The 23,339-nt window shown below is 45.2% G+C and overlaps 1 protein-coding gene across 2 annotated transcripts in view; it reads right to left on the bottom strand.

Moving 5' to 3' along the window:
• The window catches only part of ADAM12 (ADAM metallopeptidase domain 12), a 335,212-nt gene that overhangs the window by 76,068 nt on the left and 235,805 nt on the right, over window positions 1-23,339 (bottom strand). For both annotated transcript variants that reach the window (XM_008525946.2, XM_070567901.1), the window contains 5 exons: window positions 16,542-16,607; window positions 15,395-15,466; window positions 8,102-8,271; window positions 5,131-5,215; window positions 1,398-1,546 (listed from right to left, as the gene is read on the bottom strand). In XM_008525946.2, the coding sequence (XP_008524168.2) occupies window positions 1,398-1,546; window positions 5,131-5,215; window positions 8,102-8,271; window positions 15,395-15,466; window positions 16,542-16,607 (542 nt within the window). The remainder of the gene's footprint in view (window positions 1-1,397; window positions 1,547-5,130; window positions 5,216-8,101; window positions 8,272-15,394; window positions 15,467-16,541; window positions 16,608-23,339) is intronic.

The raw sequence follows: 23,339 nt of genomic DNA, 5'->3' as shown, positions 1-23,339 counted from the left end.
TTGTGAGTATCTAGAGATTTGTAATATTTCACTTCTTGTTGGTGTTGGCCTAAGATATTTTCACACGGGGCTCAGGTCCTCGGCTTCTGTCATCACAGACTCAGAGAGGAAGTTCCTCTGTTAGGTCTTCGTAACTCCCCTGAATTGTGCTTAAGACAGAACCATGAGCAAAAACGATGCCCCCCGAAGGCCCTGTGCTGATGGTGGTGACGGACAGAAAAAGCAGGAACTTGCTGTAATAAGATGCCTCACCCATAGCTCACACAAAGGACAATGCCTATGATGTCAGCTGTGCAGTTCTATCAGTCTTTGTTTTAGGGGCAACGTGATGCCCTTCGAGCCATTTGACAGGAGCCCCACAAAACTACATCTTGCAGAAGCATAACCACATTCTATAACAATGCATCCCTCTTCTGGAGTTTTTAACCCTTTCTAGCAGACGTCCTCCCTCACACGCTGACTGCCCCGTGGCCAGCAGGTCTTCACCAAGGCCAGTCTTTGGGCTGCTAGTCTGCCTCACTTCTTGCTCCCAGTGTTTCCTTTCAGCAAACCCAGGGAGCAGGCTCAGCCTGGGCAATGCCCTGATGACAAGTGTTGGGAAGGCCAAGAAATCTAAAAACAGATTATGGTATTGTAGCAAGTGTGTGGTTTCCTTCATTAGTGAAAATCCTCTTATGTTAGCACCACATTCTAGTTTGGGACGGGCCCTTCGAGGTATAAGAACACATCAGAATCTGTAATCACTCCAAGTCGCATCTATTTCCACCTCACTTGAATGCTCCAATAATGAAACTGTCTTCCTTTTTTTTCTGGGTGAACCAAGTCCAGAGTTTCAGAAAGGCATTAAATAAGGAGGAACAGCATAATTTACTGAAACAGAAAAGTCACTTCATGCAAACCTCTAAGACTCGATAAGGTGATGTGGTATCAGGTGGGAAAACACTACTAATGCCCAAGGTATTAACACACTTCAGATGTGCCCTAGGCCAACCCTGGGGCAAGAAGCACCTCCTACCCATCACCCTCTGGCAGACTCGGGCCCCTCCTTGCCCAGTGGGTTCACCAGGCTCTCAGATGGCTGGGGCGCTGGAGCTGTAGGCTCAGATAAAAGATGCATGCTAGACTTGTAGGATAATTTGCAATTTCTAAACAAAGATAGCATCCATCCCCACCACTTCTCAGGGAAGAGGTCAATCCTCAAGCCATGTGGCTTTGTAATCTGGTTGCCTATGACTCAGAGTAGCACAGTTCACTCTTGCTACTTGGGAAGGAATTGCTTTCTGGAAGCTTCCATGGGTGCTCTAGCCAGAAAACCATGGAGCTTTTTGCCCAGTTGTTTACAGTATGCATGTCAAGCTGTGCCTGACACGATTGCAGCTGGGAGAATCAGTACTTGCCCAGTTGAAGGGTTCATGATGCAGCCTCCTTTATCGGCAGCCATCTTGCAGCTACAGCCTCTCTCCAGGGTGTCATGGTTCATCCCGAAATTGTGGCCCAGCTCATGTGCCAGGGTCACGGCCGCACCAAGGGGGCTGTCTGAATGGTCCTCAAAGAAAACACAAAAGCACACATGTATAGTTCACATCTCCTTGGCCTATTTGCCAGTCCCCTCTCCTCCCGGACATTTACCTTTCATTAACATTTGACTGAATCCATTCCCCTTTAAGAAACCAACATAGAGCCCCATTATTTAGTTCAAACTTAAAGATTTGACATTTTGTTAAACCAGTTTGGGGTCCCTTCTGCTGAGGAATGCATACCTCATGCATACGTGTAGGATTCTTGTGTCTTTACATGAAATAATCAAGGCAATCATCTCCATCCTACTTCCTACAATCTCTTGGAAAATACCATTGTATCAAATGAAGCAAAAAGTTGTCCTACATCCTGGGAAGAATCATCTCATTCCCTCATGGGTAACAAAATTACCATTTTATCCTGGATCGGATGATACTGATACAAAGTTGGTAAGGAGAAGCTTACTTGTGGCATTCTAAATAAGACCTGAGCAATTGTTACTGAACATGCCCCCTCCCGTCTACCTAGCAGAGAAGGATATTTGGAAAATTCACAATAATTCCCAAGACAAGCTAACCACATTGAATAATCTGTTTGAAGAGTCATCGAACTAAGACTGTAATCCAGTTGTGCCTCACTTTTGTTGGCCCTTTGTGTTGTCAGGTAGACTTTGGACATGGATGGGGGTGTCCTGATTCTCTGATTTTTGCTGCGGGGGTTCACTTGATCTTTTTCTTGGTTTGGGACGTGGTTACTCCATTCAGCAAGCCCTGCTTGGCCACCCTAAATTAGTGGAGCGCATGGATGGCTTGGTTAAATGATATTAGAAATTAACTGAAAAAATACTGTGACTTAACTTTAACAAACTAAAATTAGTTAATTAATTAGTGAATGTGATTTGCAGAGATCGTGACCATGAGTGGTATTTCTAAAGAGGCCTCCACACCACAGAGTAATGAAGGTAACTTATCTGAATCCAGGAAAGAGATAAGAAGTTTTCCAAGAGGGTTCCAGGAAACAGCGATACTGTGTTTTAGAGAAAGCATTATTCCCGATACAAATAACTTGTGGGGCCTCTTGATAACGGTGTGTTCATATCAGACTTTGTTGGTCTGTTGGTGGTTACAGCTGTAGCTGCCTCTCGCACTGGCCCTCAGTTTAAGAAAAGAATGGCATGTCAAGGAACCAGGTTTTTCCTAGAATAGACGAAATTCCTAATAAATTACTTTGTTTAGATTTTACAGTTTCCTGTTGTAGGAAGCTTCACAAATATGTTTCAGGAAATCAATGGTCAAGAAGAACACACGTTGGCAAAGAGAATGTAGTCAGCCTAAGAACGTGGAGGGCTGAATTTAGCGTGCTTTGGCACAAAATTCAAGGAATTCATCCTTAAAAAATTACCCTACATCTGATTCTTTTCTATCACTGAATATCTTCGTTTTGCTTTTAATTGTCAAATTGTTTTTACATTCTTTCACGCAGAGGTGATTATAAACAGAATGTCTCTTAAGAGACCCTGATAAACAGTTTATGCTTGTAATAAGAAAAATCTCTACATCTTTGTTCACGGCATTATCCCCAAACCAAGACTGTTTTAGCCTAGTTAGGTACAAAGGCATGGCTTTAAGTTACTAAATTAATGATTTGCCCTATCTTGAACAAATAGAAAAACAGTAGCAAAACTCATTTTTTCAATCTGATCAGGAATTCTGCTTCCTTACTACATGATTTCCTTCCTCTCAGATTTGTGAGTCCTTGAATGAGGCACAGTCACATGGAACACCCATGAATTTAACTTTAAAGACACAATAGAGTTAGTCTAGAAGTTTCAGATCGGGTCACGATGTTGGTGTTGTTTATCTCATGAATTTTATAGAAATTAAGGAGCTGTGACCTTTCATCCTGCTTGATGCTTCTCTTATATGTGGATTCAACAAGAAATGTCTCTAAGGATCATTCTAACTGCTGCCAAGTCGGTCAAACATAGTTCCTGTTGATTCACTTTGGCCTTGACTTGATTCTTACTGCAGTACATGTTTGCTTCAGTCATTTCCCGCATTCATTTTAATGCATTTTTTAAAAAATCAGGCTTTCCTGTATGCTTTTAAAGAAGGAATCTTGATAAGATGCTTGTATGGAAACAGAATAAGAGATACGAACCAAAGAAAGCCACTTAATATGATCAGATTGGTTATAAGGTTTAAACACCCGCAGTAACAGAAGCTCCCACGCACATGAGGAATTCAGTTTTAGCTCTAAAAAATATTTACGCCAATTTTAAGTGGCAAAGTCAGTAGCAATTGACCATAGAACCATGAAACAGAAATTATTCCTTCTTAAAACTTCACAGGCTGCTCTGCAAAAATACAGTTGGGATCTGACTTGAAATTAACCTGGCACCAACAAAAACCAAAGTTTCCAATGACTTCCATGGTGGAGATCACATACAGGGCTCCCAGGTTCAAAGAAAACCAGAGAGCAGCCTGTTCAAGGCAGATATCCAATGAGTGGATGCCATTCCTCCAAACAGCCTCCCCAGCCTATCAATTTAGTCCATGTTTACATAGATTACCAACACTGCCCAGAGAAGAAGGAAACATTTGCCGTGCATATTCACTAAGATTAGGTTGGGCAGTATGTGGAATGAAAATAATAGTCAGCAGAACATTACTCCTTCCACCCTTTAATACAACAGAATATTCACAACGTTCTGTTTGAAAAACGTGGAGGAATTCACGGTTTCTTGGAAGGGTAAAGTTCTGTTTGTTTAATGAACATGGCGGCATGATCTCCGAGGATTCTCGCTGTCCGAGGGCTGATGCAAAGAGGACGCTGCATTTTCACAGCAGGGACAGCCAGCACAGAATTCAAACCTTTCCTTGAATTACGTGAGGGAGTGGAGCAGGAGTCCCCTGTGGGGCAGCCTATCAAAGCTGCCTCCCTCTTCAGTTCATAAGAAGCAAGTCCAAAATAGTCTTCCCATTTTACTTCCTTTCACAAACATATATAGCCCATATACGACAAAATTATCCTTGTAAAGCAAGAAACCCAGGTCTCTGCCGGAATCCCAACAACAAGGTTATTCTAAAGACAAATTGGACACTGGCTGGGAGGTACGTAAAGCATTTGCAGTGCTAAATACTTAAAAACCTCAGACTTTTGGCTATGGGGCCTGGAGGCAGAACCATCAAAAAACCATTCTACCAGTGACGTTTGTTGAGACCACAGTTTCGTCCAAGCTGAGTGATGAGGGCAACCCCAGCGCCCTGGCTCATCCCAATGCTGGGAGGAATTCCTGGATTGGAATGCTTTGACCAAAATCCCAGTTGAAACTTTTTCTCCATAAAAGGGGTAGTCTGGCCTCCAGGGAGCTATTTTTACACACTCACCTTTGCTGTGTGCAATTTGATGTGTTTTATAAACAGTCCCTAAAATATTGTGGGATATATAAGCCATCAACAGAGTTAGAAGAAGGGCAGAATTAAATCGAGAAAGCAGCAAAGGAAAGGACTTAATGTCACCAAGTCTGATAAAAGTGGTGATTTCCTGAGAGATCCTCAAGGGCAGAGGGCCCTGGACACCGCTGGCGGCTCCCTGGTGCTCGTGGCTTACCATGACGATTCCTCCGGACTGCTCGGCCGTGCACATGCTCATGATCGGGGCCATGCCGATGGTGGTCCCTTGGAAATAAACCCCACTAGGAAATAAAAGAAAAGACTTTCTTGAACTAATATAGAATGAAGACATTTGTTAATATTTGAAATTCTGTTGGACATTCCTGCATTCTGACAGGAACCGTGAAAGCATATGCAAAAACGAATATAGCAGCATGAGGCTCTGTTTACAGGTGATTTTATCTTTAGTTCCTTTAAAATTTATTTTCCAGTTGCATCACGGTCCCATAATCCTTTCGGATTTTTGTTTTCAAGACCAGTCATGACTTTTAGAAGTTGTATCCTGCCTATCTCCTAATGGACTGAGGCGGAGCTGCTCCTTTTAAACAATGTCTGCTGAGGGAAGAGCCGAAAAGAGTCACAGGGAATTACCGTTAACTCAGTGAAATGCATTAGGTGGCTTACTAGATTTTCTGTTGTAGCTGAATTTGGCTTTCCTGTGTAACACTACAATGAAGTCAGAAACTCAAACTGTTTCAAAATGTCCTGCTAATGTAGCTTGCAAAAGTGAAATTGGCAGAAAAATGATTGCTTCTCTGGAGCCAGTGTAGAATAAGTAAGGCCCCACAAAGCCTCGGCACCCTGGGAGGAAGTTTCTGGAAGGGGACCTCATGGCCCAGCTGCAGGCTTTCTCTTTGTATGGAATCTTGACCAATGAGTCTAATGACATCAAGACCTGTTTAATGCAAGTGCTGTTAATTCTAACCGCATGAGTTAAAAATTAAACATTGTTTGTATTTGTTTGATTTCCTTTAAGGGAAACAAATGACTTACCCGTGTTATCTTGGCCTTGTACATACACAGATTTTGCACACATTGTTTGAAAAGTTAGATATCCTGACAGTGGTCAACTAGACAAAAGGGGGTAAATAAATATAAAACCTCATCTATGTATGTATGTATGTGTCCATCCATCCATCCATCCATCCACTCATCCTATTACACTCATATGTACAGTAGTAGGGATTGTCGCTTTTCTATTTACATCTATATAGACCACTTAACAGATATAATTATACATGTATATAAATAATAAGGGTACATAAGAGGCTAATTTACTTCCAGATGTTCAAGTTGGACAGTCTCCATTTGGGAAAAAATCAAAAAACACTCTCACTCTACTTTTCGTAGTTCAGAGTTAATCAACGCATAAAATATGAGGCAACCACAAATATCCAAGGCAGGGGGAAAAAACCTCGTGAAAATGGCCAAAGTAAATTATCAAGGAATGCCAACTGCCTCAGTTCAGATGTAGGCATTTTCTAAAGCGAGGATAGAGCAGGACTGTTTTTAACTTTCCATAATGTTCAATAAACTGGATCCTATTCACCAAAGTGTCTCCCACTCCAAAGCTTTGGATTCAGTGATATGAGCTACATGAGAACAAAAGAACAACGGCATAAACTGTTTAAAGACTTTAATAAAAAGTTTGTCACTTCAGGAAAAATCTACTCCATATCAACTTAGACTCTGATAAGAATGTATTCTCTTTTAAATATAAAAGTGTCTGTCACATCTTTTGTTGTTCTTGTTAGTGCCGTTGAGTCAATTCCGACTCCTAGAGCCCTTGTGCCCGAGAGAGCGGAACCCTGCCCGGTCTTTTTGCGCCATCCTCTCACCTTCCGGCGCTTTATCAGTCCGTGCCCCGCTGCTGTTCACAGGGTTTTCATATCCAATTTTTTCAGAAGTGGGTAGCCAGGTCCTTCCCTCTCATCTTAGTCTGGAACCTGTCCACCATGTGTGACCCTGCTGGTATCTGAAATCCCGGTGGCATAGCTTTTGGCATCACAGCAACATGCAACTGCCACAGCGTGACAACTGACAGATGGGTGGTGTGGTTCCCTGAATGGGAAATGAACCTGGGCTGTGTCGGTGAGAGTGTCAAATCTTAACCCCTAGACCACCAGGGCTGGCTCTATAATATCTTATCAATATATTACATTACATTATGGCTGTGTTTTCCCTCATTTTATTTAATTTTTTTTGCTGAGGAAGACTTCCCCTGAGCTAACGTCCATTGCCAATCCTCTTCTTTTTTCGCTTGAGGAAGACCAGCCATGAGCTAACATCTATGTCAATCTTCCTCTGTTTTGTACGTGGGATGCCTCCACAGCATGGGTAGCGAGCAGGGTAGGTCTGTACCTGGGATCCGAACCCATGCACCTGGGCTACTGAAGTGGAGCACGGGGAACTTTAACCACTTGGCCATGGGGCCGTTTTATTATTTTTACGACACTGATTGCTCTCTGAAATTTCCTTGTTTATTGCTGTCTTCCCCCATAGACTGGAGACTCCCAAGAGCAGGGTTTACAGTGTTGGTTACCATTATGTTCAAGCCCCTAAAACATATTTGGTTCCTAATTGGTGCTCAATATATATTAACTGAAAGACAAACACAAGGTTAATATGCTATTCTGCTGGTATTCTCTGATCTGGAAAATCAAAGAGTAACAGTAAAACTGAAGGAGGAATGACGACTATCTTTCTCCAGGCAGCTGAGAATAATCACCCTAATGTACTGTCTTCAGATCATGCATAAACATTTTTCACTAATAATGAAAGAAAATGAACTTTAAAAAAAACAGCCTACTCAGGACAACTTTATATCAAGACTAAGACTAGAAAAAGTTGCACAGAGAAAGATGGCCAGGTGACAGAAGAAGGAAATAAGATATCAGCTAGAGAGGTAGGTTTCCAGGGGATCCAAAGGGAGACTTTCTCCACAGACCCCAAATTCTGGCTGGGATGGCCTCTGCCCCAGTGATGTGGGCTGAGAAGCCCCTTGCACAAGTCAGTGTGCTCTGCAGAAGGGGGTGCGGCTTCAGGGACTGTGCAGGTGAAGCTAAGAGGAGAGCGGCTGTGCTGAGGTCATTCTCTCCTAAGCAAAGGAGAGACAGTGGATGTCCTACCTGATAAGCTGTGCGTTGTCATGGGATTTGCGAGGTAGAAGCTTCATCTTTCTCCAGTCCAGAAATTCATGGAGGCTTGTGAATGGGTCCTGACTTATAGAGCATTTGTCGATGTCATTCCACACCTCCACGCCGACCAACACTATTCGAATGTTCAGTGGTCTGTAAAACTGAGGAAGACACGCATCCTTTGGTGATCACATTAAAGAGAACTTAACATGCAGAGCAGAGCAGACTGACATGATATGAAAAAATATCTCCGTGCTCCCTTGCTCCTGTGGCATTAGAATTTAAGAGATATTTGCAGTGTGTGATGCAAAGGGATGTGTTAACTGTGTTCTCAAATGTCGCTGACCAATGAGATAGTTATTAGCCCTTTTGATGTCTGTTCTCTTTTGTATGGAAGCATATATTTCAAATGATTCATTGGTGATTTAAAATGTGCATATAGATGTGTATTATAGCTATCGTAGTTATATTATAGCCAAGGGCTGCCAGTTAATATCTACTGCAAGAAAAACAATGAGTGAATTAGGATCTTTCAGACATTCTGCCAAGGACAATAATTTGTTCATTTTAAGCAAAATGTTCTATCTATTAGTTACTGAAAATAAATCTGTATTAGTTTTTCAGCAAAGACTCAGACTTGGCTGACACTGTCATATTCTGTCACCTATAATCAACCCAGGAGGTTTTAATTAAATGAGCAAATCAATAGCTTTCAGAACGAGAAAAGCACAAACAGAGCCCTTCTTCAGGGACTTGAATGACCATTCTCTTCACAGTCAGGAGTTGGCTCACCATTGCTGTCACGGGAAAGATCTGGGAAAGAAACTTCTTTTACAGGCTTATAAAATAAAGGTTCAGGTACATCACCCAAAGCAAGTCTTCTCATTGCCTTTCTGGTCCCCATCTTTATGTATTCCTGACTTCAGCCTACAGCCCTTTCTCCACAGGCAGATGGTTCTGGGTCAGAGGCACGGAGAGCAGCTCTGGCAATGGCTGAGGGGTAGTTTTGTCCCAGATGAGCTGATTGGGGCAGGATGACTGGTCAGCCTGGGAACTTTAACCACTTGGCCATGGGGCCGTTTTATTGCTGTCTTCCCCCATAGACTGGAGACTCCCAAGAGCAGGGTTTACAGTGTTGGTTACCATTATGTTCAAACCCCTAAAACATATTTGGTTCCTAATTGGTGCTCAATATATATTAACTGAAAGCTCAATATATATATAACTGGTCATCGCAGAGGTAAGAACTACCCTTCGCCCCCAGCTACTGTGCTGCCCCATGTGCACCACGTAGACAGGCAGGTGGCTGTGCGCTCAGGGCCCGGCGGGCGAGGACATGGGATCACCTGTCTGGCTGTAAAATCTTTCAACGCCTGTGACGTGTGAGGCGGTACACAATGAGAAAGTCGTCATCTTCTGATACTCCAGGTAGCCAGGGAGAAGGACGTGGCTGGTGATAGCAGCCAAAGTCCAGCTCCACATATGAGCAGGTCCTATTCTTAGTTGCTAGAAGCATCTGGACCAATAAGTAACAAAAAATCACAGAAGCTCTGCATTTGATCGTTGAGCCCCATTCCAATGTGGTGAGCTCAAGAGTAATAAACTCCCCGCGGCTGAGATCTGACCTCGGGGGCTGACCCACGCAAGGCAGGCTCATCTTTTCCCTTGCTGATCTCCCCACAGGCATCTGGTGAGCATTAGGTTAGCAGAACACCACTGGAGCACGAACTACATCCCAGAATATAAACTGGATGCAGCAGTCCAACTTCGTTTCAAGCAGATAACAATTACGGGCATTACATTAATAAGTTAATGAGACAATTATACAACCCAAATGCTGCCCAACAGCTTGTTTTTAATCAAGAATCGCTTGGCCTGTGGTATCCACTTGCAAGCTCTCAGCTGAGGCTTCCCAGGCAAAATTGAGTTGCTGGACTCCTCTGGAACTCTGACTGCACACGTCTGGCTGCTGTCCTTGGACGGAGAGACTGCACTTTCAGCTGTGTTATACACAAAGGTAACAGTGATCGGAAGCAGGAATGGAGGAGGTCCAGTGCTGATGTCTACACCAGCTTGCTAAGCGACATCCTCAAGGTCAGATGCCTTGTGTGGGCTGCAAGGTTGTCATCTGTGAAGGCGACACTATGTTTGCCTCTGACGACAGCTTTATGGAAGTAGTAACTAATGTCTGGAAAGAACCAATTGTCATTGTTTCTCAGAGCTAGCTCAGTGCTTACTAATCAAGGAGCTTTGAATTATAACAGTGGGTTACAATTTCCATGTATTAGCCCTCTCAAATCACATCCTTAGAGCAGATTTCATTCATTAAAGTATATAACATACACTCCCTCCCCTCCAAAAGCAGTGCTACTGACCGACTCTCAGACATGCTAGACTCCCTTCAAGTCATCACACAATCCCTCTGCTGCCTGCTCCAAATGTCCTCCCCAGGGTTCTTCCCGGTGGCTTCCTTTTGGTTCTTCCTAATAATAACCACAGCTAATGCTTAATGAGCATTGACTCCTTCCCGGGCACAGCGTGAAGTGCTTTCCAGGCTGTAGCTCTCTTGGCCCTCATGACAACTCTATGAGTTAAGAACCATTATTATTCCCATTTTACAGTCAAGGACATTGAGGTATGGAGGGATCGGGTAACCACTCAAGGCATGAGTGACATGGCTCGGGGTGGAATGCAGGCAGGCTGGCCCTGGTGCCCAGGTTTTAAACCACTAAGTAACACAGCCGCCCTGTGTGAGTGCTCAGACACCCTTTCAAGATGACCCACGGTGACCCCAGACCCAGAGAGAAGGTCAGTTGGAGCCTGGCAGCTTCCTGCTTGGCCTATGAATCCCAGAAGGTATGTGGACACAGCCCGAGACCGGCTGAATCAATTCACCCATTAACATAGCAACAACAAATATTTGCTTGGCTCTTGCTGTCTGCTAGGCTTGGCACTGGCACAAGAACAAGGATTAGGATGCCCTTGCCCTTGTCTCTCAACTGCTCAGAGGTCAGCAGGAGGCTCAAGGCACGGGACTCTTAACCACTATTACAGTTAATCCCAATAGAGAGAACTGCCAGGAAAAGGGTGCAAACAGGAAGTTCAGTGGTTGCTGTGCTAAAGAGGTCAAGAAAGGCTTTCTGGAAGAAGCGGACCTGAAAAAAAAATTGGGTAGAATTAAAGGGCAGTCCCCTGGGGTCCAGCATGGGAACTTGCAACCTTCAGCAACTGGGAGAGGAGACAACTCACACAAGAGGGAACTTGCCTGAAGAAACGAAATGCATGGAAGATGCATTCAGAAGTAGGTCACAGAGGTTCAGCCTTAAAAAATCTGCAGCTGGTTTGTTTTTTTTTTTTTTTTGAGGAAGATGAGCCCTGAACTAACATTTGCTACCAATCCTCCTGTTTTTGCTAAGGAGGACTGGCCCTGAGCTAACATCCATGCCCATCTTCGTCTATTTTATATGTGGGATGCCTGCCACAGCATGGCTTGCCACACAGTGCCATGTCCGCACCTGGGACCCGAACTGGCGAACCCTGGGCCACTGAAGCAGAACGTGTGCACTTAACCGCTGCACCACTGGGCTGGCCCCTGGTGCTAACTTCTTAATGAGTATGAAGTGGGACAGACTGGAGGTGAAAGGTTAAAGAGGCAAAGCTTGGGCAATCATTTCCTCGGGCAGGCACATGCCCGCTCCCACCCTGCCATTTAATCAGGGCCTGGGGAAGGGTCTTTTAGTTCCTATGTAAAGGGTTTGCCTACAAGCATGAGCATCAGACATTTTTCACCTACAGGGGGAATTTCCTGAACTTTTCAGAATGTCACCTTTGTCACTATATCACTTCTCAATCTGTCAGTGTGGGATGTCCTTCTCTCTCTTCCCTTCCAGCCAATGCAGCCAGCCAAGCAGTTATTCATTTAGAACGGCCAAGAAGAGCCAAGATTTCTGCAAATGAGGAAGTTGCCACTGGAACAATCATTGTTCTTTGGGCCGAGACACTCCTACTTATCGAGTTGCAAAATTGAAGCTTGGAGCACTTGCTAGAGCCAGGACTCATCGGTTAGTTAGCAGACTTGGATCTAGAGAGCATCTGCAGGAGCCTGGGTACCCCCATCCAGGTCTTCAGGGTCTGCTGGGGACAGACGCACATGTGTGCTTGGCAACAGCTCTCTCCCGGCCAGAAACCCATGAGCAGCCAGGCTGGCAAACTCCATCGGGTCTGTCAGGGCTTTTCTGAGGTGTAATGTTCTTTAATTTCCAGTGCAAGTTATTAACAAATCCCCAATTTGTTATTGGTTTTGGAAACTGAAGCAAGGCATCAGATAGAATAAAATGCAAAGAAACACAAATGGAGGACCAAACACATCACTTAAAAAGGAGATTTCAGCGATTACCAGTCTGTGTTTAATATCGCCCATGGTTTCCTTTTACTTCCAAGGCCTGAGAAGAACTTGTGCTCCGTGCCTCTCGGTCTGCCTCACGCCAGCCTCCCTGGCAGAGTGTGGAAGGTATCCATGCCCAAGGCCCCACCCACCAATCAAACCAGGGTCCTGCACTGAGACTTAGGAATCAGCGTTTTAAAAAGTAAACACATAGACAAATGAACAAACCTCACTAGGGGATTCTAACGCCCAGCCCCGACTGAGAACCAGGTCTAACTCCTAGTGGTTTCCGGCAGAAGGTCCAGGATCCAGCCTTCACCCTCCCTGCCAGAAGGACTCGCCATTTACAAAAATCCTCCTACGTCCACTTGACTTTGGCATAAAGTTTAATTTTCAAAAAGTGGTTACTAAAATACATCAGCAAGCATGGGCTGCCTGGGAGTCTGACTTGCCTCAAAGGGCTGGCGGATGAGGACGGTATCACCCCAGGATACTGATGGCTGTCCGTGTTTTTCTGGCTTTCAGAAAGTTCCATCCAGCCATAGCCTTGCTCTGAGTGCCAAGCCCAGATCTCTGACCACTTGGAGCACCCCATGAAACTCCTGCTCCCGCTTCCCTAGGGGTATGAAGCCTACCACTGTGCTGCAATGAAAGCTGTGGTCATTGGGACCCCACTCTTCTCAGCCTCTGCTTCTGCTTGGTTATGGTGGGCTGGGACCCAAAGCAAGTGGGTAGAGTCAAGGCCAAAAGCCCCTGTGGGGACCAGTCACAGGGACCAGGGCTCATTCCTGGTCCTGCCTTTAGTGCTACTTGAACACATGCATTACTTAACTAGCCTCTGTTAACCTCAGCTTCCTCTGCTTTAAAAGTGGGAGTAATAGGATGTATCTGGGCGCATCTGCAAAGCACTTAGAGACTGGCACGCAGTAACTGCTCAATAAACTAGTAACCACATCCCTTCCAACATCTCTAATCCTTGACCCTCTCACACCCTCACTTCCCCGGCCCTGGGGCAGGTCTTTATAATTTGTGTGGCAACAGACCCCTCCCAGCCCTATTTGTCTTTGGTGACTCCATCCTCCTCACTGACTGCAGGGGTAGCTTTGTATCATCCCATGTCTCTCCCCCGCTTAAAAACACCCACCTGGTCTCCACTGATGCAGAATAAAATTGACATGACTTTGTGGGGCATTCAGGGCCCTGGCCACTGAATGCCCTGCATCTTCATCTCCTCCTGCTCTAGCTGTGCACGCACACACACGTCTGCACGCTTACCCATCTAGGCACATGTGCACACCCGCCCTTGGTTGCATGGAATTACTTGCTGTGTCTAGTGCCGTGAAGAGCAGCCAGGCCCCCCTCTGCTGTGCTCCTGGTGAAATCGTCCTTTTCAAGTCCCCTCCCTGCAAAGACTCCCTGAGCCCCAGGAAGAAGGAAGCGGTCCTCTTCTGCATCCCACAGCACTCGAGTGATAGCATCACCCTAGTTCCTATCACGTTTGGACCATGCTAAGTGGTTTGTGAGTCTGCCTCTGTGTGAAGCTGCGACCTCCTTGAGCGGAGGGACCACATCTGATGCATTCTGAATTTTTGTTTTGTGAGGAAGATTGTTGCTGAGCAAACATCTGTGTTAACCTTCCTCCATTTCGTATGTGGGATGCTGCCATAGCATGGCTTGATGAGCTGTGTGCAGATCTGTGTCCAGGATCCAAACTGGCAAACCCTGGGCCACCAAAGCACAGCATACAAACTTAACCCTATTCTGAATTCTTGATGCACAGTGCTTGGCACTGTCCATAATGCCTTGTAGAACGGAACTGAATTTCTGGAAGGGCTTGTGCTTTCACTTTTCTGAAAACTTTGAAAACTCACCTCAAATAGAATAAGGTTGTTTGGAAACATGGGTATGGTGAGGCATCCTCAACCTGCTATGTGTAAAATGTGACCATTGCAGAGGATCCCGGCTGTGAAAGATTCAGCAACGAGCTGGTCCCTTTTCCCTCTCGCCCATTCTCACAGGTGGGAGATGGGCTACTGCTGAGAAGTACGCTTGCGTTACAACAGTGGTTGTCAGCCGTGCCGCCCATGAGAACCACTTAGCCAGTATCCAGAGATCCTGCTGTCCAGGCCCCAGCCAGAACCCAGGCAGCGATGCCTTTGAAAGCTTCCAGGCTAGTCTGAGAAGCTCTGTTTCAGGGTGAGAGCCATCGGCACCAATGGCTCGATGCTCTCCCCCGCAGGGCGTGTTGCTGAAGGGCTGGTAGCATAGACCGTTTCACCATCTCCTCGTGAACAGGTAGTATAGGGAGCGTTGGTGAGCACACACTCCCAGAATTAGACAGACTTCCAGGGTCTCTTCCAGCTCTGAAACCACCTTTGTCAAGGGCGAACTCCCCACCTCCTAGCTCTCAGTGAGGGATTTTCCAAGAGCTGATTGAGCTGAAAGTCAGTTTCTGTGTCCCAGGACTGTGGAGGCCTTATAAGGGACATATAAATGAGAACCTGTCCTCAGGGGACCTGTGAGATCCACCCAGGGAGAGCTGGGAAGAGGCCCTCCTGGGAGTTCTCATAAGGGTTGGATACATCCTATAGGGGTTTGGATCTAAATGGGGAGTCCAAGATCCCCTCAGACTGGACCCTTGCCTGGTCAGAAGAGATCCTGGAGGGAGAAGCATCGAGGCCACCGCAGTCCGCACAGAGTGGGGTTGGCATCTCCCGCAGCTGCTCCAGGCCTGGGAATACCGTGCTCAGAGGAAGCGCAAGACCGCATTTCAGCCGAGGACCCGAGGCCGAACTGGGTCTGCAGGCTAACTAAGTCAGATGAGGTGTGCTTCATTCCCTCCCCCCATTTCCAAACATTTACGTGATTTGAGTGATTTAATTACCTGCAAAAGAACTTACCTTGTCAACGTGATTAGCGATCTCTATTAATCGCTGCTTAACTTTTTCCAGATCTTTTCCTTGCCTCTGAAACTTAATAATTTTAAATGTCAGCATTAATAACAGCAAGAATATCAATCAAATCTCATCTTCCCAGCTCCTGGAAATGTGAAGTCTGGGGCTTTATAAACCACTCGGGACCCTCCCTGGTTTACGTGAAGCGAGTTCCCCTCCTGTCCAGTCATTTCCCCGTCTAGGGACGTTCTGAAACTCCCTGAAATTCACCCAAGCCAAGCGCTCACAAGACAGTAACTTCTGTGAGTTTTCCAGCCTCATAAATGATGGAGGCAGTGACATGTTTTGGCAAAGAGAAAACAGACAACCAGAAGGCAGTCCAAAGCCATTTTTCATATCATCAACTAGATTTTAACTTCCTCAGAAATTTCTTATTTGTTTTTAAAAATTAAATAGCAAAAGTAAAAGAAGCCCATGGCAACAAGTCAAACAACACAGAGGAGAATGGATTAAAAAGTTAATAAATTCCCCCTTCTGCCCTCTAATCTGACCTCCAGAATGGGAACTGTTTTCTGAGAAATGGTCAAGCCTGTTTCATTCATATGTGCGGAGTGAATCTACCAGAAAATGTCACCTAATTCATAACATGTAGTAGAGGCAAGGAAGGAATACAGAGAAGATCATCTAAAGAAAGCTAAATAAAAATGAATTAAAAGAAAAACCTAACACAGCCTCAAGCCACACGTCAGAAGGTAGGTTTTTTCTGCAGTGTCTCTACAGCCTTCATTCACTCACTCATTTGGTTCAGGACATATTGGACAGTTTTAAACTAAGTTCCCCCCAAATGTTTTAGAATACAATCAAAAGCCATCTGCCATTTCTCCCAAACAATCCTCCCTCTTGGAGAGCTTAGCTACAGAGCAACTCTGTTTTTTCTGCAGTTCTTGCAATTATTTTGTAATAGCAGATACATTTTTAATATTTATACTTTATAATATCAGAAGATCACTTTTTAAATGGGTTGTTTACAATGCTTTTAAGGGCTTATAGAAAATGAGGTCAATTAAAGCACGTAATAATTTGCTAAAAATTTTCTTTGCCCTGTTTCCTTCTTTTTAACCAACTGTACCGAGAAATTTCAAACAGTTCTCACCTCCCGGTTGTCTGCTACAATAACCAGCTCGACGTACTTGGTCATCTTGAGGGTCTCTCTTTTATGCTGTCAAAAGGAAACACGGATTTAATTTCGCTTACTGTCTTTCTGGGGCTTCCAGAACACTGTCAATCTCTCTCGACCCAAACATTTTAACTAAGGCGAGCCTCTGTCCTCACCGTCCCCCCAGCTCCCACCCCTCCGTTCCATCCATAAGTTTACCTCCAACCCCAACAACCTCTGTAAAACTTTCTCAAGGTGAGGGACCAGTTTCCATTTCCATCTGGGAAACCCTTGAAAAGGAATCTGATCTTTCTGCTGAATCATTGACTGTAGGATCAGAACAAGTTAAAGCCACTATTAAACAAAACTTAAATAGAACTCAGCATCAAGGAGCAAATCCAAGGCTCTGTCTGGAATGGGAGCCAGGCAGTGGCCGCTCGTTTCGGGCGGTATCCAGTACGTTTGAAGATCACTACAGAGGATGATGGCGTTCAGGGTCTCATGGGCGTTCCCTTCACCGTTATGGTCCAGTTTTGTGATTTGAGAAAACGGAGAAGAACCTATTTTGAGCAGGAACTGCATAACATTTCTGGGAAAACAGTGAGCAGTCCATTCCAGGGAGCTTATATCTTGCAGATGATCATTTAAAAAGCTGGTCAGAAGCAATGGAAGACGGGTGGTCTGGAGAACAGGGAACAGCCAGGCTGATATTACAGGGAACAGAGCCAGGCAAGAAGGAGGTGCTAGGAGGAAAACCAGAAAGGAACAAAAGAAAGAGAACAGAAAGAAACAATGTCAAGAAAAAAAAGACTAAAATAGGCCACGGGCAAAAAGGGATTTTGTAAGAGGGAAATAGTTAAGAAGAACATGGAAATTATATATAAAGGGGTGGGGCCGGGAGAAGGGTCAGGCCCCAGAAGCATGAACTCCCTGTCGCATAAAGGCAGCCTCTGAAGTGGGTTACGTTTTAATCAAGTTTCCTCAGGAAACATTTGCACTCTTTCTTGAATTACTGGGAGAATCCCAAAGGCATTTTTAGGAGAATGAGAGCAATTCATGGAGGGTGGTCTCTAAACGCAAACATTAAAAACAGAACAACAAAGCCTCCTGTTTCTGCAATCAAATGTCGGCGGAGGGAACAGGGTCGAGCGGGTCTCGGTCCTCTGACGGAGCCTGCTGGTTTATGAGTCAGCTACACACACTGCTTAACGCGTAAACCTTGCCGGCCGTAACCAGGCTTCCAGACAAAAGCAAAAATGACCAAGGCGTGCTTTGATTGCAGTCACATAATCCTGAGGGAAACATCTTTTATAAAACAAATCCCCATCAGTCCGGGATCTTCCAAACAGATTTTTACAAGAAAAATGTTTGTATCATAGCAGTGTTCCTCCTGCCGCCCAGCTGTGCAGATGATTCATGAATTTAGGTATCCCTAAAGAAATCTGGAAACCTTACGGAGGAAGGGAAAACAAAGCACCGTGAAAGGTATCATTTCTCCTACTTTTACAACATTACAAGAGAAGAAAGTCAAGCTTTGTAACTATATGTTGTAGGCGTGCTTTATGGTGATAACTAAGTCCTTATAAAGGAAAACAGATTGGCCCCAGTGGTACCCACTGGTATACACAAAATGAGACACCTTCTGGAAGTGTGAAGATCTTGCCCCTTTTCCCGACTGAGGTGTGAAACAAGCAGAAGTCTCTTTTTTTTCCCCACAGTGCCCTGATTAACCATTAACAGATTCAGGTAATCGTACAGAAGAAAATAGAGCTCTGTAAATGAAAAAATAAATTAATCTCCCATTGAAAAATTCAGAAGGGGCCCTGGTTGTTTAGACGTTTACACCTTCCAGACTGCAAAAGGATGAAATAAACAACCAGGGGATATTACCAAGTGGTCTTGGTTCATCATTTAGAAAATACACAGTTTCAGATAATGAAAACAAACACATGATCACGATTTTCCTGTCTCTGCAGTTTTCAGAGAAGGCCCAATTTTCTCGTGAATTCAGAGAACTGCAAGCTCAGAGAGAAACCAAACCACATAGTAATAAAAAGCCATGGGGGAGTGGCCTGCTCATGGCTGCGAAAGTTCACTCTCCCATGCGCTGCACCCACAGAGGGCCTTAAATTACCTCCACATGAGTTCCACCGAGCTGGGCTGTCCAGTTTAAAAAAAAAAAAATCCTGTTTAAAATTTTTGATATGCAGAGCAACATTTGAAACTGGTTGCTTGATTGAACTTTCATTTTTGGGGTTATAAACAAAAGCCCTTCCCCAAATGGATAGAAACGTAAGCCTCTGAGAACGGTCCCGCGGGCTCTGCTGCAAGGTGGAGACTGAGGCGTTCTTGGAGCCTTGCTCAGGAGGGAACCAGATCCTGGGCCTCTTGAAGTCATCACAGACAAGTCCCCAGAGGCAGATTATCCCTCAAACACACTGCCACTAGAACTCTGGCACCGGGAATTCAACTCAAGTTAGAAAAGCAAGTTGAGATTAGGGTCACAAGAATCCTCGTTATAACTCTTTCTTGATGGGAGCCATTCACATGTGTATCATTCATTCATCCCACATATATCTGCTGGGAGCTCTCCATATGCTCGGCACTTATTGGGTGTTGGGGATAAAGCAATGGACAAGAAACCCAAGATATGCCTTCACGAAGCTCACACTCTAGAAGGGAGGTGGGAAAAGAGGTGACAATAAAGAGTTAACAAAAATAAAGCACAGTCTGTGAAAACTGCAATAAAGGAAAGAAGCAGGGTTCTGCAATGACGGAAACAAGGGGGGAGGGGGACTAAGCTGGCTGAGACCTGAGGATGAGAAGCAGGTATGCGCAGAAAGTGTGGCAGGAATGGTGTTTCAAGTAGACGGAACAGCAACAGCAGAAGTCCTGAGTGTGTGGAGGACTTGGAGTGTCATAGCAACAGGCAGAATGGCCATAGTGTAGTGAGTCAGGAGTCAGTAGAGTGTGGATGAGATAAGGCTGAAGATGTGGGCAGGGGGCAGGGCCGTGGCAAGCAGGTTGAATGGCAGTCTAATAGTCTAAGAGTGATGGGGAGCCCTTGAATGTGATGTTTTTCAATATCACTCTGGCTGCTGGAGGAGAATGGGTTATAGGGAGGCAAGAGAGGAAGCCCAGAGTGCAGGTGAGAGCCAGACGAGTTTGGGGCAGTAAGGATGGAGACTGGTAAACAGTTTGATTCAGGTGTGACACAACCAAACAACAAAGAACCACCACCGCGGAACCAGGGCCAGTGTTTCCACAGGCAGCAAGACCAGCAAACTAAACGAGTCCAAAGTTTGGTTTATCTGCCTCTGAGTAAGGAAGGATCTCTGTTGGCTCCAGCGAGCCTCCAGGTCTTGACTCTAAGGCCACTTTATGAATATTTATAAGCTGAGCCCTGGTTTTTCCACCATCCTTACCCATGACTTGTGTGGGGCCGAAGCACATTCCCCTTGTATCTGCGTGGGCTGCGGCCTCTGGGGCCTGGCTAATATGCAGGCTGCAGGACTAACAAGCAAAAGAGACAATAAGCTGGGAGAATGGGCTGAATCTGATGAACTGAATGTTAATGGGGACAAATGTGCAGTACTGGAATTGAGTCCAAAACACCAATGGCACAAGTGAGATCTGTTATTTATTTATCCAGAGTTTTAATCAATTCAAGTCTCCACAGGAATCCACACCTGGAGATGTGGGAGCCTCAGCTCACACTGACAGACGCTCAGAGCCCAGGGCCAAGGAAGCAACAGTGGTGCTGGCTGTCATCCACCACCAAGCTTTAAGAACCATTAAGGCAGTAAGGGAACTTCCTCTGGTCTCTTAGAGGAGCTACGGAAGTGAGGATGCTTACGTTAGAGAGAAATTAACTAAGCCTGCTATAACTAATGAGTCTTCAAACAGTTGTGGCCAGTTCCTGATATTGAACTATTATTTGGCTCTACATATAACATATATTATCATTATTACTACCACCACCACTACTAGGGCTTCTATTAAAGAAATATGACAGGTTGTCTAGAAACCCAAAAGCAATGGCACTGGTCCAGCTCAAGATGGCTGCATTTGAGGAAACACAGTAGTGTCTCCATGATGGGCTGTCCTTCTTGTACTCAGTAGGCCAAGCAAACCCTGCTTTCTAGAGAAGGCGTCAACTTTTACATTTAACTCATAATTATCCATACTAACGGAGGGGAACAGGAGCACAGGTGATCCCCAAAGAGAGGATAATTCAAACATAATTCACCTTTGCCTTTGGGATGTATTACGTGATTTTTCCCAGCAGTGGATGTACCCTGCCGTGGCCTTCCCTACAGCTTGCTCAAGGCCAATGTTACGATGAGCTGGCGCTTTGAATGCGTAGCTGATGGAGAGGAAAGGAGCATGTCCCAGCAGAGCTGAGTGGCAAGGACTCTTCAGGCTGGACTCACAAACCTGCAGAGGAGAGCCCTGAATGGGATGCTCTCCGTCTGCGGGCTCCCTTCCAGAAGCAACTTGGGTTCTCACTAAAATCTAATGTAGAGCCTTGTAAAAATGACAAACAATAGCTCAAGCTTATATTATAGCCAGTGCACAGCCTGAGTGCAGATTTATTCCTGCTGCTCTGGGAAGAAAAACGCTAACAGCTGCAGAAAAATCTCAGCCTGTGCACCAATCTTTGCAACAGTTAACATTTAGTAGGGGCCCAAAAATGCCGGGAGAAAGCAAACCCAGTTGCTGTGCTGCATTAACAAGATGAGTTAGCTGAGGTTACCTTGGTTTTCGAGTGTAAAATAAAGGCAGAGTAAGTGATGCGGGTAAGCGGCATAGAAGTCGAATGTGACCCTTTCATATTTACCAAAGGTGCTGCCCCAGACTAGCTTGCATATAATTTCAATGTTAATGGGGACAAATGTGCAGTATTTGCAAGTAATTTTTTGTATCGCTTTCACCATATAGATGTGCTTTAAGTCAAGGACGTTGCCGTAAAAACAATCCACAACTATTTCTAGTGAGAAATATTGATAACAGAGTTGAACTGAGTTGGAGGCCTTCCCTTTTCAATGAAAAGGTTCATTTACCCTTCAATATGCATTATTAACAAAACAACATTGTTACTCAGGTTTGCCCCATCTCTCTCCAAGTCAAAAGGACTGGAAATTACTGTGCCAATCATAGTTCTAGAGAGCTGTAAGCCTAGTTAAAGAATTAAAATAGGGCTGGGAAGTACAGAGCACGCTCGTACTTCTAAATGCAATGGCAAACATATCTGAGCGTCATTTAAACTGTCAGGTTATAAATCTCCTAACATGGGTGATGCGTATTCAACAAGGTACTCAAGGCAAAGCGCCTGGAAAACAAAATGCAAATGTTCCCCTTGTTTATGACGGGAAGGGCGACAGCTCAATCCCAGCTCATCCGGGGTCTGGAATCAAAGGAAGAGAGTTTGAAGAGTAAAATAAACACGCCCCGGGACCACAGAGGCTGGTCTTTGCTATTCTAGCTCTTAGACCTGTCCCTCTAAGATGGGGGATGGGGAGAGAAAGGCACAGTGATAACTCGCTTGAGCTGTTGGGTGGGTGGTGGGGTGGGGGGAGTGCTCTTCCAGCTCTGCTCCCTGGGGTTCAGACTCAGTCTCCTCCAGTGGAATGTCAAAGTGAGCCACAGTTTCTGATGGGGTGTTATTCCCCTCCGGCGTGATGCGGAACAGAAAGAAAAACAGGTTCTGAGCACCTGCCATTGAACATCTTGGGAACATGTCAACAAACAGAGGAAGTTAGGGTCATACAGGTAGGACTCCAGGATGGAAAGAATGAACGTAAAAATTACAATGAAAAGTCCCAAAATGGTTCCGTTAAGAGCAGGTGAGGGGACCACAACCTATCCACAGGTATGGGGGAAATTTTAGGAATGGGAAGAAATTGTTTAGGATACCGTTTACTATTTAAATTTAGAAAAATGATTAGGAATGAACAAAGAGGAATAGTATTTATAAAATGTTGAATGTTAAGCAGCGTAACACTTAAAGTCAGGAAAGACAACGTGTGTCAAGTGGAACTTTGATCGTGTCCCTAGACTATCAAATGAAAGCACAAGTGATGCCATATCTATGAATTCTTGATTTCTTCTTAATAGAGGAAGAGGAAAGCCAGAGATGAAGAATCAGGAAATTACTGGTAAGTTCCTATCTGGTTGTAGGTGTTTAAATTCAGGGCCTCCAGCCAAATGTGGGGAACGGCTGCCCTCACTCCTTTTTAGGAGGGTTCTGCTGTGGCCTATGGAACCCACATAACACTGGGTGTAAAAGGGTCAGCCAGACATTTGGGGCAGAGGTTTCACAGTGTTGCACCCTGGGGTGTCAGGGCCCCGTGTTTCTGTCCACCTGGCGGGGAGGGAGAGCTGTAGCCCAGACTCTATGAGGCAACTAGTCTTCCCAGTTCTGGAGTAGAAGAGAAGACCTTTGATGAGCAGACCCAGGGGCAGGCAGTGAGAAAACACAGACCACTTGGACAGTCACAGGCGGTAAGCAGGACAGCATCTGCAGCACGGACTGGGGAAGCAACACCCCTTAGCAACACACTGTGTGGAGAGACTCAGTTCACCTCTGCACAGGCAGGCAGGCAAAGGCTGGGGACAGTCTGCAAATCGTGATGAAGACCCTAATTGTAAAGCAGACTTGTGAATGAAGAAACTCCATTATTGTCTTTCTCCTCCCGAACAAGGAGAGCTGCCTGAGAGTGGGGGAGGGTCCATTCTTGTCTTGTTTACCATGGTAGGGCGTAGCCCTGGGCCTTGGCCCACAGTAGGTTCTCA

Source organism: Equus przewalskii, chromosome 1 (assembly GCF_037783145.1).
Source record: "Equus przewalskii isolate Varuska chromosome 1, EquPr2, whole genome shotgun sequence".
NCBI classification, from domain to species: domain Eukaryota; kingdom Metazoa; phylum Chordata; class Mammalia; order Perissodactyla; family Equidae; genus Equus; species Equus przewalskii.
Note: the sequence above shows the minus strand (reverse complement) of the source record. Positions and strands in the feature narration are given on the sequence as shown.